This window comes from Hyla sarda, chromosome 1, assembly GCF_029499605.1.
Source record: "Hyla sarda isolate aHylSar1 chromosome 1, aHylSar1.hap1, whole genome shotgun sequence".
In the NCBI taxonomy this organism is placed as follows: Eukaryota; Metazoa; Chordata; class Amphibia; order Anura; family Hylidae; genus Hyla; species Hyla sarda.
In genome coordinates, this window is record NC_079189.1 from 411,758,149 (window position 1) to 411,772,273 (window position 14,125).

The following is a 14,125-nucleotide window of genomic DNA, read 5'->3' on the forward strand; positions in this document are numbered from 1 at the left end:
ACTTTTATTTCAAAATCTTAACCCTTCCAGTACCTATTAGCTGCTGTATATTACAGAGAAACTTGTAAAGTTCTTTCCAGTCTGGCAACATTTCTCTCTGCTGACACCTCTGTCCATGTCAGGAACTGTCCAGATTAGAAGCAAATCCCCATAGCAAACTCATCGTGCTCTGGACAGTTCCTGTCATGGACAGAGGTGTTATTTTTTTTAATTTAATTTATGAAAGAAACGCATAGGGTTCCCTGTCTTTTTATTCTCAGCCAGATACCAAGCAGCAACAGCCTGACGTTACCAGGATGAGCGAGGACCATTGTTACTGGCCCTCCCCAGCCTAAATAACAGCAGCTTGTTACTGCCTAGGCCCAGGAGCTCCATTTTTTGACACTCCAGGCCTGTTGTTACCGGCTCTTCCTGGCACCCCTGTGGCGGTGGGTACCGGAGTAATAACTGGGGATAGTGCTAGCTGTTTTGGGGCCAACATTAAGTCCGGCTTAGTAATAGATTCTGTCTATAAGACAGCTTCCACTACTAAGCCTGTTTAGTAAATAAATAAAAAAAACACAACCCATTTATAAAACTTTTATTTTAAAAAAACACTCCCCCACAAGTCCTCAACAACCATTTTATTAATATTAAACAAAAAAAAATGCTGGTTATCGTAGTAGTCCACCGAATCTGAAGTAGTCCACAGGATACATGGATCTGAAATGAGAAGAGAGAAAAAAAACACAAAAAATGGATTAGTCACATTTAGGGTGAAAAAGTGGTAAATAAATGTAATAGACATATATATATATATATATATATATATATACACCGTATTTATTGACGTATAACATGCACTGGCGTATAACACGCACCCCCATTTTAACAGGGAAATTTAAGTAAAAAAAATTAAATGTAAAATAAATGATTTGGACTAAATGCCACATCATCCCCCCAACTTCGTTTTCCTCTGCTCCTCAGTTTGGTCCCGTCCCCTCCAGTGCCACATCATTCCTTCCCTTTTATCAGTCCCTGTGCCACATTTACCCCTCTCATCATCCCCCCCATGTCTCATCATCCCCCCCATGTCTCATCATTTCCCCCTGTCATAGACCACCACTAGCCATACAGACATTAAGCCTTTAGTGCCTCCCCCCCACCATAATTTCCCCCTGTCTCATCATCCCCCCACCCTGTCTCATCATCCCCCCACCCTGTCTCATCATCCCCCCCCCATCATTTTCCTCTTATGCTATTCTTTCCCTCCCTCATCATCCCCCCTTTTCCTGCTTTTCATATTTTTTTTCCTTACCTGGCTGTGCTTCGACAGGTCTTGCAGGCTGTGTGGTCATGAAGCAGATGAATGACGTCCTCTCCCGGCTTCTCTGCGCTGCATCAGTGACGTCACTTTTCATTTCCTGCAACCTCCGCTAGTCAGAGTTCGGAGTGCGGCGACTCCAAGAAATGAAAAGTGAAGTCACTGATGCTGCGCAGAGAAGCCGGGAGAGGACGTGACTCATCTGCTTCACTGACCGCAGCCCGCAAGACCCGCTGCGTAACCTGGCCTGCCGAAGCACAGCCAGGTAAGGAAAATAATAAAAACTATAAAAAGCAGGGAAAAGGGGGAATGATGAGGGAGGTAAGAAAAATTTAAAGCAGAGCGGGCAGGAGCCGCCGCTGGTCACTGATTTAAAGTGGGCGTGGCCTTGCTGTTAATACTTCACAAGCTGCTGCGGCCGCTTTAAATCAGTGACCAGAAGATTTATCGGCGTATAACACGCAGGCAGGCTTTTTGCCTTAAATTTAAGTTTTAAAATTGCGTGTTATATGCCGATAAATACGGTATATATATATATATCACTTTTTTTTCACAGCTGGGACTTGAGGTGGGGTTACAAATTTGTATCTAAAGTCATTTATTGGTTTTAGCTAATGTGAGCCAAATTTATCAGCCCCCTGTGATAGTTTAATAAATAGTTTAATAAATATGTCCTGATGTTGATTCCCATCATGTAAAATTCTTTATAGGAAAATGACTCAAAACGAAAGCGTGCACTACGTAAAGCAGGTGAAGAGCGGCAGCTAGCGGCACAGAAGGAAAGAGAAGCAATACGTTTACAGGCTGAGAACATACAGCTGCAGACCCGTAAAGAGAAGCTGCTGCACAGACAAGGAAAGAATAGCATATATCAGCAGTACCTGCAAAGGGTGTTAGAGAGGACTGAAGAGGTAAGTAGTCAGTTTGAAGCAAAACTAGCGGCTGGTTCACCCACACTGAATCCAACCGGCATGGCTAATAGGTTAATCGCTGTCTTTGTGCAAAGGAGGAGGGACCTGGCATACCCAGCATCCCTGCCAGGTCCCACCTCCATTGCAAAAAACAGCGATTAACATATTAGCAATGCCAGCAAATAATGGTTCTTTCTCCGGTACCTGATGACAGATCCGGGAAAGTTATACCTCAGTTTTTATCCGCACACTCTAACCCTGTGTATTGGGTTTAGTGCAGGAGCTGTCAGTTTCCCTTTAAAGCAGGGGTCCTCAAACTTTTTAAACGGGGGGCCAGTTCACGATCCCTCAGACCGTTGGAGGGCCGGACTATAGATAACAAAACATGAATAAATTCCTATGAACACATATATCTTATTAGTGGACTACCACTTTAAGTACACAGCACAGTTCCCCCACATTAGGTTGGCAGTATAGATCCCCCCACATTAGGCTGTAGTTCCCCCACATTAGGCTGTAGTTCCCCCACATTAGGGTTGGCAGTACAGTTCCCCCACATTAGGTGCAGTACAATTCCCCCACATTAGGTGCAGTACAATTCCCCCACATTAGGTTGGCAGTATAGTTCCCCCACATTAGGTTGTAGTTCCCCCCCCCCCCCATATTAGGTGCAGCATAGTTCACCCACATTAGGTTGTAGTTCCCCCCCACATTAGGTGCAGTATAGTTCCCCCACATTAGGTGCAATATAGTCCCCCACATTAGGCTGGCAGTATGTTCCCCCACATTAGGCTGGCAGTATGTTCCCCCACATTAGGCTGGCAGTATAGTTCCCCCACACTAGGTGCTGTATGTTCCCCCCACATTAGGTGCAGTATAGTTCCCCCACATTAGGTGTGCAGTATAGTTCCCCCACATAAGGTTGGCAGTATGTTCCCCCACATTAGGCAATATAGTCCCACATTAGGTGCTGTATGTTTCCCCACATTAGGCTGGCAGTATAGTCCCCCAAATTACGTTGACAGTATGTTCCCCACAGGCATACAGCCTCCAGCCATAAAGTATGGCTGGAGGCTGTATGCCTGTGTACTGCCCCAATTTCAGTGTTCCGACCACCGCTCCAGCCATAGCAGGACCGGAGGATCGGTGGTCAGAACACCGAAGGGACGCGCCGCTGGTAAACACTTACCTACTACCAGCGCGCGCGTCCTTGTGTCTTCTCTTCTGCTCTGCGCTCGGTTGCCATGGGTGCACGCATGGGACGTCAGTGACGTCGCTGCGTGCGCCTGCTCCCGGCGGTCCCCGCGTTTTTAAAGTAAACTCGGGCCGCAGGGACTTCAGAGGCATCCTTGTGTTCCGAAAGCATCTTTCGGAACACAGGGATGTCCTAAGGCAAAAACACCCGGCGGGCCGCATGTGGCCCGCGGGCCGTAGTTTGAGGACCCCTGCTTTAAAGCCTCTAAGTAGACAGCAGATAAGTGATTGCCTATAACCACACTATATATTTATTTTGTTTTTAGGGATAGGAATGTATATAGAAAATACATGCAAATGCCAAGCAGTGTAACGTAACACACAGTCATATTTGAACTTATAGGGAAAGTGCTGCTGAAAGGCTAATAGACACAAGTTTATTTGGGATCTATGATGTATAGATTGTGAATATCCTGCTCATTAGAATACATGGGTCCTGCTGAGTCTCTGTGTATCTGTTTTTAACACTAAATTATGAATCCTTTGGGGACAAAAACAACACATTGACTCAACAGCTCTTCATTACAGTGATCAGAATGGCTGTGGCTTGTTACATTTGTGTTTTTTTTATGTACCGTATATACTCGAGTATAAGCCGACCCGAATATAAGCCGAGGCCCCTAATTTCACCCCAAAAACCCAGGAAAAGTTATTGACTCGACTATAAGCCTAGGGTGGGAAATACATCATCCCCCCTGTCATCATCCAGACCCCTGTCATTAACACCCCCGTCATCATCACCCTGTAATCATCATCACAGGGACGTTCATGCGCAGGGACGTCACAGACGTCTGCTGCGCACGGACATCCCTGTGCGTCGTCGTCAAGGCAACGTCACTAGTCCGGGGTCGGCCCGGAGAGGAGAAGAGGGCCTCCTGGTGAAGATGGACAGCCAGGAACGACTAAGCCTCCCCACCGGACGGTCCCTGCAGCATAGATGGCCCGGACCAGCTCACCCTTCCTTCCCACTGAGGGGAGGTGAGTAGAAAACTAAAGGGGGGTCTGGATGATGATGAAGGCCGCAGTGGTCTTTAACCTGCGGACCTCCAGATGTTTCAAAACTACAACTCCCAGCATGCCCGGACAGCCGATGGCTGGGAGTTGTAGTTTTGCAACATCTGGAGGTCCGCAGGTTGAAGACGACTGAGAAGGGATTGACAGGCAGAGAGTTCACTCGAGTATAAGCCGAGGGGGGCGTTTTCAGCACGAAAAATCGTGCTGAAAAACTCGGCTTATACTCGTGTATATACGGTAATAGTAAGGGTGTTCTTACACAGTGCAGTTTTGAAGCCACGGATGTGGATCATAATGAATTAGATCATTTAAAGAATAGATGCTACTACTCTTTTTTTTTAATCTACTACTGGTCTGGCGTGGATTCAAAAAAGAAAAAAAAATTGTAGAAGTAGAACCTGTTCTTCATATGATCCAATTCATTATGATCCATATCTGGATTTTGCTCCAAAATGGCACAGTGTAAGAGCACCTTAAGTACACTTTTACATGGATCAATGATTGAACTAACAGGTCTACCCAATCATTGCCCAGTGTAAACATGCCAGTGTGCAGCCTGACAAACAAGCAGATCATATCTTTCTTGTGGACTTAAAATCATTGTTTGTCAGCAGCACAACTCCTCGTGTAAACAGGGGGTATCCTGCCAACAAACAGTGTATGTAGACAAAAGGATTTCAATGAATAATTGCAAAAACAATAAATCTTTTAACCCATCCCTGTAAAAGAAAAAGAAAGGGAATGAGCAGCGGTAATCTTCGTATATCATCGGTCAGCGCTCATCAAAGTGGACCAGTATGCTTAACTGGTGTTACCAGTTTGGGGCTGGTCCTAACACTGTCTGACAAGGTCAGACAGTGTAGGGACATGTGCATCACTGGTGACACCCATGTGGCTCTTTAGTCATACAGGTTCTCGGCGCGCTCTGCCCCAGTGATGGCCGATCAGCAGATTACCAGGCTGAGAAGGGATGCCGGCGATCAGAAATGTATCCCCTATTCTGTGGATGGGAGAATAAGTGATTTCCCTCGAGTACCCCTTTTAAAGGGGTACTCCCATAGAAACTTTTTTATTTTTTTTAAATCAACTGGTGCCAGAAAGCTAAACAGATTTGTAAATCACTTCTATTAAAAAATCTTAATCCTTCCAGTACTTTTTAGGGGCTGTATACTAAAGAGAAATCCAAAAAAGAAATGCATTTCCTCTGATGTCATGACCACAGTGCTCTCTGCTGACCTCTGCTGTCCATTTTAGGAACTGTCCAGAGCAGGAGAAAATCCCCATAGCAAACATATGCTGCTCTGGTCGGTTCCTAAAATGGACAGCAGAGGTCAGCAGAGAGCACTGTGGTCATGACATCAGACGAAATGCATTTCTTTTTTTGATTTCTCTTTAGTATACAGCCTATAAAAAGTACTGGAAGGATTAAGATTTTTTTAATAGAAGTGATTTACAAATCTGTTTAAGTTTCTGGCACCAGTTGATTAAAAAAAAAAAAAAAAAGTTTCCCCGGGAGTACCCCTTTTAAGGTGTGGTGATCAATTATGTAGAGAGTTTCAGGTTCATGTCAGTCACCTTACTGCTAGTAAAAAGTTGGATAACCCCTTATAATTTAACAGCATTTCAGAATAAAAGAAAACATATTCTTTACTAAACCCTTACATTGTATACTCTTCTTCTAGTTTCAGGAAGTCCAGGAGATGATTGATCGGTTTAACACACTAATGGCTACACAAGAAAAGTTACTGAAGCGAGAGCTGGAGTATCAGGAGAAGACTGAGCGCGAAAGGGCACGATTGCTACATTACCAGGAGGAGGCACACAGCCAGATCCTGGAGCTCAATAACCAAATAGCAGATCTACAGGGACAACTAGAAAGAGCAAGAGCTGTGGTTCTCGAATGGGTAATGATATTCATATATAATAGGTGACCCCATGGGGGAATTTATCATCCCTGCACCTGGCGTATTTTAGAGAAAGTTGCATTCTTTTTTTTATTTTTATTTTTTTTATTAAAAATGTATTAAAATTTACGTCTGCAAATAGGTATAAATTGTAGCTGAAATCTACTTCAGCTCCAGGTTTGTAGATGAAGTGGGTTTGTTTTCAACAGAAATTTTTTTTTTCTAGTTGTAGATAACTTACAAAAACCTTTATATACATTTTTCCATTCGTCAGCTTTAATGATGCATAATTATGTCACAAGGATTTTTCATTTGATAGAAGGCGTTGTGTACATGTGACACAATATTTCCCTAAAGCATTTCTGGGTGCTTTGATAATAGAGGTCACACTGAGAAGAACTCACTCTGGTGAGTACAATTCAGCAGATAGTACTAATAGAAAAAGCCGGCTCATCATGTACCTACCGTGTAATACTTTACACTACAGGGTGCTCAGTCTTTTCATATTGAAAATTAAAACTACCGTGTAATTGATAATTACCAGTGACCCAGTCCTCAACATAAACTGCTTTTACAGAGCTTTCTCTGGGTATTTCTGCATAGTATTTCCATTGCTCTTTCAAAGTTAGCTGTTAAAGGGGTATTCCAGGAAAAAACTTTTATATATATATCAATTGGCTCCAGAAAGTTAAACAGATTTGTAAATTACTTCTATTAAAAAATCTTAATCCTTTAAGTACTTATGAGCTTCTGAATTAAGGTTGTTCTTTTCTGTCTAAGTGCTCTCTGATGACACCTGTCTCAGGAAACGCCCAGTTTAGAAGAGGTTTGCTATGGGGATTTGCTTCTAAACTTGGCGTTTCCCGAGACAGGTGTCATCAGAGAGGATATAGACTGAAAAGAACAACCTTAACTTCAGAAGCTCATAAGTACTGAAAGGATTAAGATTTTATAATAAAAGTAATTTACAAATCTGTTTAACTTTCTGGAGCCAGTTGATATATAAAAAAAAAGTGTTTTCCTGGAATACCCCTTTAAGCTGGCCATACACAATAGATGAACGTATACCAAACCCATTGATTTTGGTGGGAATGTCTATGTGTATGGTGGTATCATGAGATGTCAGGTAAAGAAGAGAGGAGCATCTTGAGTTTCAGCAGGACCAGTTGGCTTGTTCTTATGGAAGATAAGAGGTGTCTGGCAGTGCCTTACTCCACTTTTGCCATTGAGAACACACATACGTTTGGCAGGATGTGCATATGTAAGGAGTAGCTGTCTGCCAAACAGGAGTCTCTAATGGCATTAATGGGGTACTCCTCCCCTAGACATCTTATCCTCTATCCAAAGACATCCGGTGCACGGAGCGAACTTTACTCCATGCTGGATGACCGGCGATGTGGGGCGGAGGCTCGTGACGTCACGGTCACACCCCGCTCGTGACGTCACGGCCATGCCCCCTCAATGCAAGTCTATGGGAGGGGGCGTGACGGCAGTCACGCCCCCTCCCATAGACTTGCATTGAGGGGGCATGGCTATGACGTCACAAGCCTCCGGTGCTGCACCCGACTCTCTAAACGGATGCCGGGGGTCCCTAGCGGCGGGACCCTCGCGATCAGACATCTTATCCTCTATCCTTTGGATAGGGGATAAGATGTATAGGGGCGGAGTACCCCTTTAAGAGTGATTACTTATCCATTGGTGTGCAGTAAAAAATGCATAGATTTTTTTTCTTTTTGTAAAGGAAGCCACTAAACAATGAAAAGTTATGCAAGTTTTGTAATAGACTGTGTAATTTAAAGGGCTTTTTCCATATGAGAAAGATATCCCCTATCTACAAAATAACTAGCTGATCATTGGGGGGGGGGTCTAATCACAGGCCAATTCTCCATTACCACCCCTCCCCCAAGCGATTTAAATCTAATGGGAGACGGGGACTTCTGTTCTCTAGTTTGTGGTTAGGCCCCTTCCCAACGACCAGCTAGTTATTCCCTAACCACAGGATACGTTTCTCAGATGGCTAAACCTCTATAACTCCTCTGTGTTTTTAAAGATCTGCGCCTGCTCACAGCGGGTAAAAGATATCTGTGTTTATATCCAGAGACTGGCAATTTTGTCCTGATCAGAACTCTCTCGTAATAAGCTATTGTTTTGGCATTACATGATCAGGATGGGTTAGTCTCTGACAGCAAGCAGAGATCATGATAATGACACTACGGACAATATGTCAGGACCTAGCTTTTTAAGAAGTAATGTGTAAACAGAGTGGAATTGATGAACTAAGTTAAAAGAATTTGTAAAAAAAAATACCTTTTCAGGAATCAGGTTGGGCACAAATCCAAAACACAGCAGCAGAAAATACGCTCCGCTTGGGTCGCATCAGAATGGCAGCTCTGAATCTGTTCCAAACAATCACCAAACAGATGCATATGAAGTCTGACATATCCATAGAGGACACAGAAATGCAGCTCGAGAAGGTGACTATGAATAATGCATGTACAATGAATATAAATAAAGGGATTCTTATTTGTACTTACAGTTAAATCACTTTGTCTGAACTCACAGGCGGCAAGTTTTATTCTGCCCGCTGTATGTAAGAGCATTAGAGACGAGCGAACTTACAGTAAATTCGTTTGGTCACGAACTTCTCGGCTCGGCAGTTGATGACTTATCCTGCGTAAATTAGTTCATCCTCCTAGGACTGTATCCACCTTTTCCAGCCCACCGGAGCACCTGAAAGCTGAACTCATTTATGCAGGATAAGTCATCAACTGCCGAGCCGAGAAGTTCGTGACGAATCGAATTTACTGTAAGTTCGCTCATCTCTAAAGAGCATTTAAAACTTAGTGACTCCTTTGGGACGGATATGCCATTTCAAAAGCGCAACAGCCCCTGCCATGAGTCAGTTTAAAATAGCGCATACTTCTAGAATGGAGTCATCCCTGGCCATAGAAGTGAATGGGGTCTGCTGTTCCAGTTAACAGTACAGTGACCCCCCGACCTACGATGGCCCCGACATACGATCATTTCAACATACGATGGCCTCTCAGAGGCCATTGCATGTTGTAGGCAGCATCAACATACAATGCTTTTTTATGTCGGGGACATCGCATAAACGCTATCCGGCAGCGCACACTGCTTCAGCTGCCACCGGATAGCCGTTTACGGTGCCCCGTGTGGTCCGCTGACTATCACCTACCTGTCCTCGGGGCTCCGGCGCGTCCTCTTCGTTTTCCCCTGCATCGTCATCACGTCGCTGCGCACACCGTCCCGTCATCCAATAGGAGCGGCGTGCGTAGCGGCGTGATGGCAGCGCGAGGATGCCGACGGAGAGCGAGGATGCCGGGGAAGCGGAGGCTTTACCGGAGCGTCGGGGACACCCTGGGGACGCGGCAACAGCGATGGAGGGCGACATCCAGGGCAGCAGTGATGGTCCGGAGCGGCGGGGACACGTGAGTATTACCTCCAATACCAGTGGTCTTCAACCTGTGAACCTCCAGATGTTGCAAAACTACAACTGCCAGCATGCCCGGACAGCCGTTGGCTGTCCGGGCATGCTGGGTGTTGTAGTTCTGCAACATCTGGAGGTCCGCAGGTTGTAGACCACTGTCCTATACTTTACATTGCACAGATCCCTCAACATACGATGGTTTCAACAAACTGTGGTCCATTTGGAACGGATTACCATCGTATGTTGAGGGACCTCTGTATATGTCAGGATCCCGTTTTTGGCAGGATACTGAAAAATACTATTGATGGGGCAGAAATGTTGTGTTTTCATACCCTAAGTTGTTAGCATATAGCACTGTAAGTTGAAGGTGTGGTCGGCTACAGACAGTCTCTTTTTGTTGGTAGCCTTTTCACATCCACTGCCAGGCTACAGCTAAAAGCTGTAATCTGTTGGGGTCCCAGCAGCAAGTGCTTAGTTGGCCCACACCGCCACCTCAGGAAGGATGAGGCATTTACATAGTTCCTATAAGGCTAGGTTCAGACTGAGGAATCTCTGGCCGAATCAGTCGGCAGTAGGACTGCGTAGACATTACTGTTCCTATAAACTGCCAGGTATTCCACTCTTGTTCTCACAAAAGAATGACTGAGAGTCGTGGGCAGTGGAATTCTACTGACAAGAATGGGACTCTGCTGCACTGGAATTTCCGAGTGGAAAAAAAAGTCCAAAAAATACGCATTGCCATTTTTTGGGTGAAAAAACTAAACATTTTTAGGGGGCAGTTTTTCAAAAACATCATGCTCCAGGTGTTTGTTTTTTTCAAAGAGACTATTGATCCAGCACTTTGACATGTCGACATGTAATACTTGAATATGTGTGCTGTTCACTTATCCTGTAACTTTGAATGGAAAGCTGCAAGTGCTGGATCGATCAGGCACTATTCAGTACTTTAAGAAGGTGACCAAGTGTTTATGGTATTTAAAAATGAACTTTTGACAGGTCATAGAGATGTGTCAAAAGTTTTGTACAGTCTGGAGCTGCCCCCCCCCACCCCCTTGATCACTAGAACGAGCCAGGATAAGTGCCCAGCGGAATGCTTCGCTCCCCATCTCGCTGCTCGTTGCGTAAGAAAGGCTCCATAGACTTTCTATAGAATCCATCTAGTGCAGCAGGGAGGGAGATGGGTAGGTAAGTGCTCAGCTCAGTACTTCTTCCTACTTGTTCTAGCAATCGGTTGGGGTCTGAGCACTGAGTCTCTGTGACATGACAAAAGTTTTTTATTAAATTACAGGGACACTTTAAGGCCGGGTTTACACGTGGGAATTTCTAGCCTGAACAGTCCGTGCTAGGACCGCGCAGATATTGCCGTCCCCTTAGACTGCAATGTCTGCGCAGCGGATTCCGCCAGAACAGGTTCATTGTTTTGCCAGAATTATTCGCTCGTAATTTTCTGTCGGAAATTCCGACCAGAAAATTCTGCAGTGTGAATGGGTTCACGGACAACCCATTTACCTTCATGCAGCGGAATTTCCGACCATAAATTCTGTAGTATGAACCCGGCCTAAGTGTTACAAAAAGAGCCAAATTTAAGTAACCTTATAAAATGGTGTCTTCAATTTTGCTGAGCACCACTTTCAAAGTATGATGGAGTCCAAGGTAAATCAGGAGCAAATTCTGTATGTATTTCCCACCACATATGGCCAATACAATGTAGGTTTTTGCAGAAAATCCTCGGTGTTAACAGTACAGGCAATGTGGAGGAGATCTGAAAAAATCTCATCCTGATACTGCAGAAAAATATCTGCACCATTTCTTCACGCACATTGACCTGCACTGCGGCTTGTAAATCAACAGTATTTCAGTTTATATTGCAGAAACACTGCAGATTAATTATGTATTGTTCTACTGTTTTCAAGAGGAAGTCGGAATTCGCAAAGTTCAATGGGTAGTTAAAAAAAAAAAAAAAAAAAAACACTAAAGGCCCATGCACACTACAGATTTTTAGCTGTGAATGAATTCTGAGCACAATCCGCTTGCAGCACAGTCCCCATTGACCTCAGTTGGATTCTGCTGCTCAGTGCACTACAGACATTTGGTAACAGAACTTTTGACATTAATCCCAAAAAAAAATAAACAGTATGATTTTACTCAGATAAACAGAAGTATGTATTTGTTGCTTAATATTTTGGGAAACCTTCAAGCTATATTAATGGGAAATTCACAATTTTATTCAGTTCTTGCCTCGCCCAACTCATTGTTAACCATCTTCTTTCAGATTAAAATGTGCTTTATGGATCTGGATGCTATATACAAGGATCTAAAGAAGAGTGATCTGACTCCATTGACTACAGCCATGTCCTCCACTAACTGACCTGGTTATATCTGGAAGATCAGGAAGGGGCATACCACAAAGCTTAAAGGGGTACTCCGCCCCTAGACATCTTATCTCCTATCCCCAGTGGCGGGACCCTCGCGATCTTTATGCTGCACCCAGCATTCGTTTAGAGCGTCTGGTTCAGTGCCAGAGGCTTGTGAAATCACAGCCGCTCCCTGCTCGTGACATCACAGCCGCGCCCCTCAATGAAAGTCTATGGGAGGGGGCATGACAGCCATCACGCCCCCTCCCATAGACTTGTATTGAGGGGGCATGGCCGTGGTGTCATGAGTGGGGTGTGACCGTTCCTCCACCCCGCATCGCCTGTCATCCCGCACGGAGAGAAGTTCGCTCTGTGCACCGGATGTCTGGGGTGTCGCAGCCGAGATCACGGGGGTCCCCAGCGACGGGAACCCGCGATCAGACATCTTATCCCCTATCTTTTAGATAAGGGAAATGATGTCTAGGGGCGGAGTACCCCTTTAAGGAGATTGGGACAATATATATCACTTAATATTAAAGGAAAAGCAGCCATTTTACAGTGGAGAAATGCCAGCAGTGGGGCTTTTCTATGTTCTCTGGCTCGTACTGTAGAAATAGCAGACCAAGGAGACTAATAATGGAATTTAAGAAGTAAATGAATATGATGGGTTTTTATTTAGCAGATAGAATAATAAATCCAGACTGACCAAAGATATTTTGTCTCTACAAGCAGAATGTTGATTGTTTTACAGCATGATAACACAGATCTGTATAAACATTGTGGAATGCAGAACCGCTTGAGCACCTAAATAACAGCGTCTCCAGCGCCACCTGCTGCTAAGAAAATATATTGCTCTGAAAACTACAAGGCAAAACGGGCCTATCAAAATGGTGTCATGGCAGACAGAGTTCTGTTATCATTCATTAGGAAAATAACAGGACCAATTGCCATAAGCAAATTAACATCTTCTTAGTTTTTATGCAGGCATTTATTTTTGATAATGGAGCTCAGACTGGTGCTAAAAAAAAAAAAATAAAAAATAAATAAATTATACTCCCGTTTCCTGCTGCCCCAGCATCGTTGTTTCACAGAGCTCTAGTGCTGTGCAGCCCTTCTGGGGTCAAGGTCAGCAAGTGGAACTGGCCACTTGTCAATCACCAGGACCAAAGCTCCATGATAACAGCGAGGGAGTGAGGAAGGTGAGAATAGGTTTTGTTTTTAGCACCATTACTGTGCATTCACACTGAGTGAATGGAATCTCCGCTCATAGAATTCTGCGATCGGAGATTCCATCTGGTGGCCGACGCCAAAATTCCTCGGCGGTTGGACCGCACAGCCCTGCGCTGTCAACTTTGACAAAAATGCAGGGCTAGCAGACTTTCGCGCAAAGAATGAACATGTTCTTTCTTTGTGCGAATCAATTTTAGCTGAAATTCCTCAGTCTGAACGGGTCGCGGGGAAAACCTATTCACACTGATGTTAATGTTCAGTGCGCGGAATAACGCAGTGTGAACATACACTTTTTTTTTTTAAATAAATATAATATATATATATAATGTAATGCTCCTTGGAATAAACCTTTAGTTCTAAACTTAAAACAAATGTATGATATGTGTACAGTTAACCCAAACAGTACGTTGTAGAAAGAAATGGTCTCTGAAAGGGCCAAAACTCATTGTCAGGCTATATGCATGCAGTATTGTCAGGCTATATGCATGCAGTATTGTCAGGCTATGTGCATGCAGTATTGTCAGGCTATATGCATGCAGTATTGTCAGGCTATATGCATGCAGCATTGTCAGGCTATATGCATGCAGTATTGTCAGGCTATATGCATGCAGTATTGTCAGGCTATATGCATGCAGTATTGTCAGGCTATATGCATGCAGTATTGTCAAGCTATGTGCATGCAGTATTGTCAGGCTATGTGCATGCAG

General features: G+C 44.3%; 1 protein-coding gene across 5 annotated transcripts in view; it reads left to right on the forward strand.

The window, feature by feature from the left end:
* The window catches only part of CFAP73 (cilia and flagella associated protein 73), a 61,227-nt gene extending 47,512 nt beyond the window's left edge, over positions 1 to 13,715 (forward strand). For all 5 annotated transcript variants that reach the window (XM_056528750.1, XM_056528748.1, XM_056528749.1 and 2 more), the window contains exons 4-7: positions 2,014 to 2,214; positions 6,165 to 6,386; positions 8,702 to 8,860; positions 12,107 to 13,715. In XM_056528750.1, the coding sequence (XP_056384725.1) occupies positions 2,014 to 2,214; positions 6,165 to 6,386; positions 8,702 to 8,860; positions 12,107 to 12,202 (678 nt within the window). In that variant the 3' untranslated portion in view covers positions 12,203 to 13,715. The remainder of the gene's footprint in view (positions 1 to 2,013; positions 2,215 to 6,164; positions 6,387 to 8,701; positions 8,861 to 12,106) is intronic.
* Positions 13,716 to 14,125: the final 410 nt, after the last annotated feature.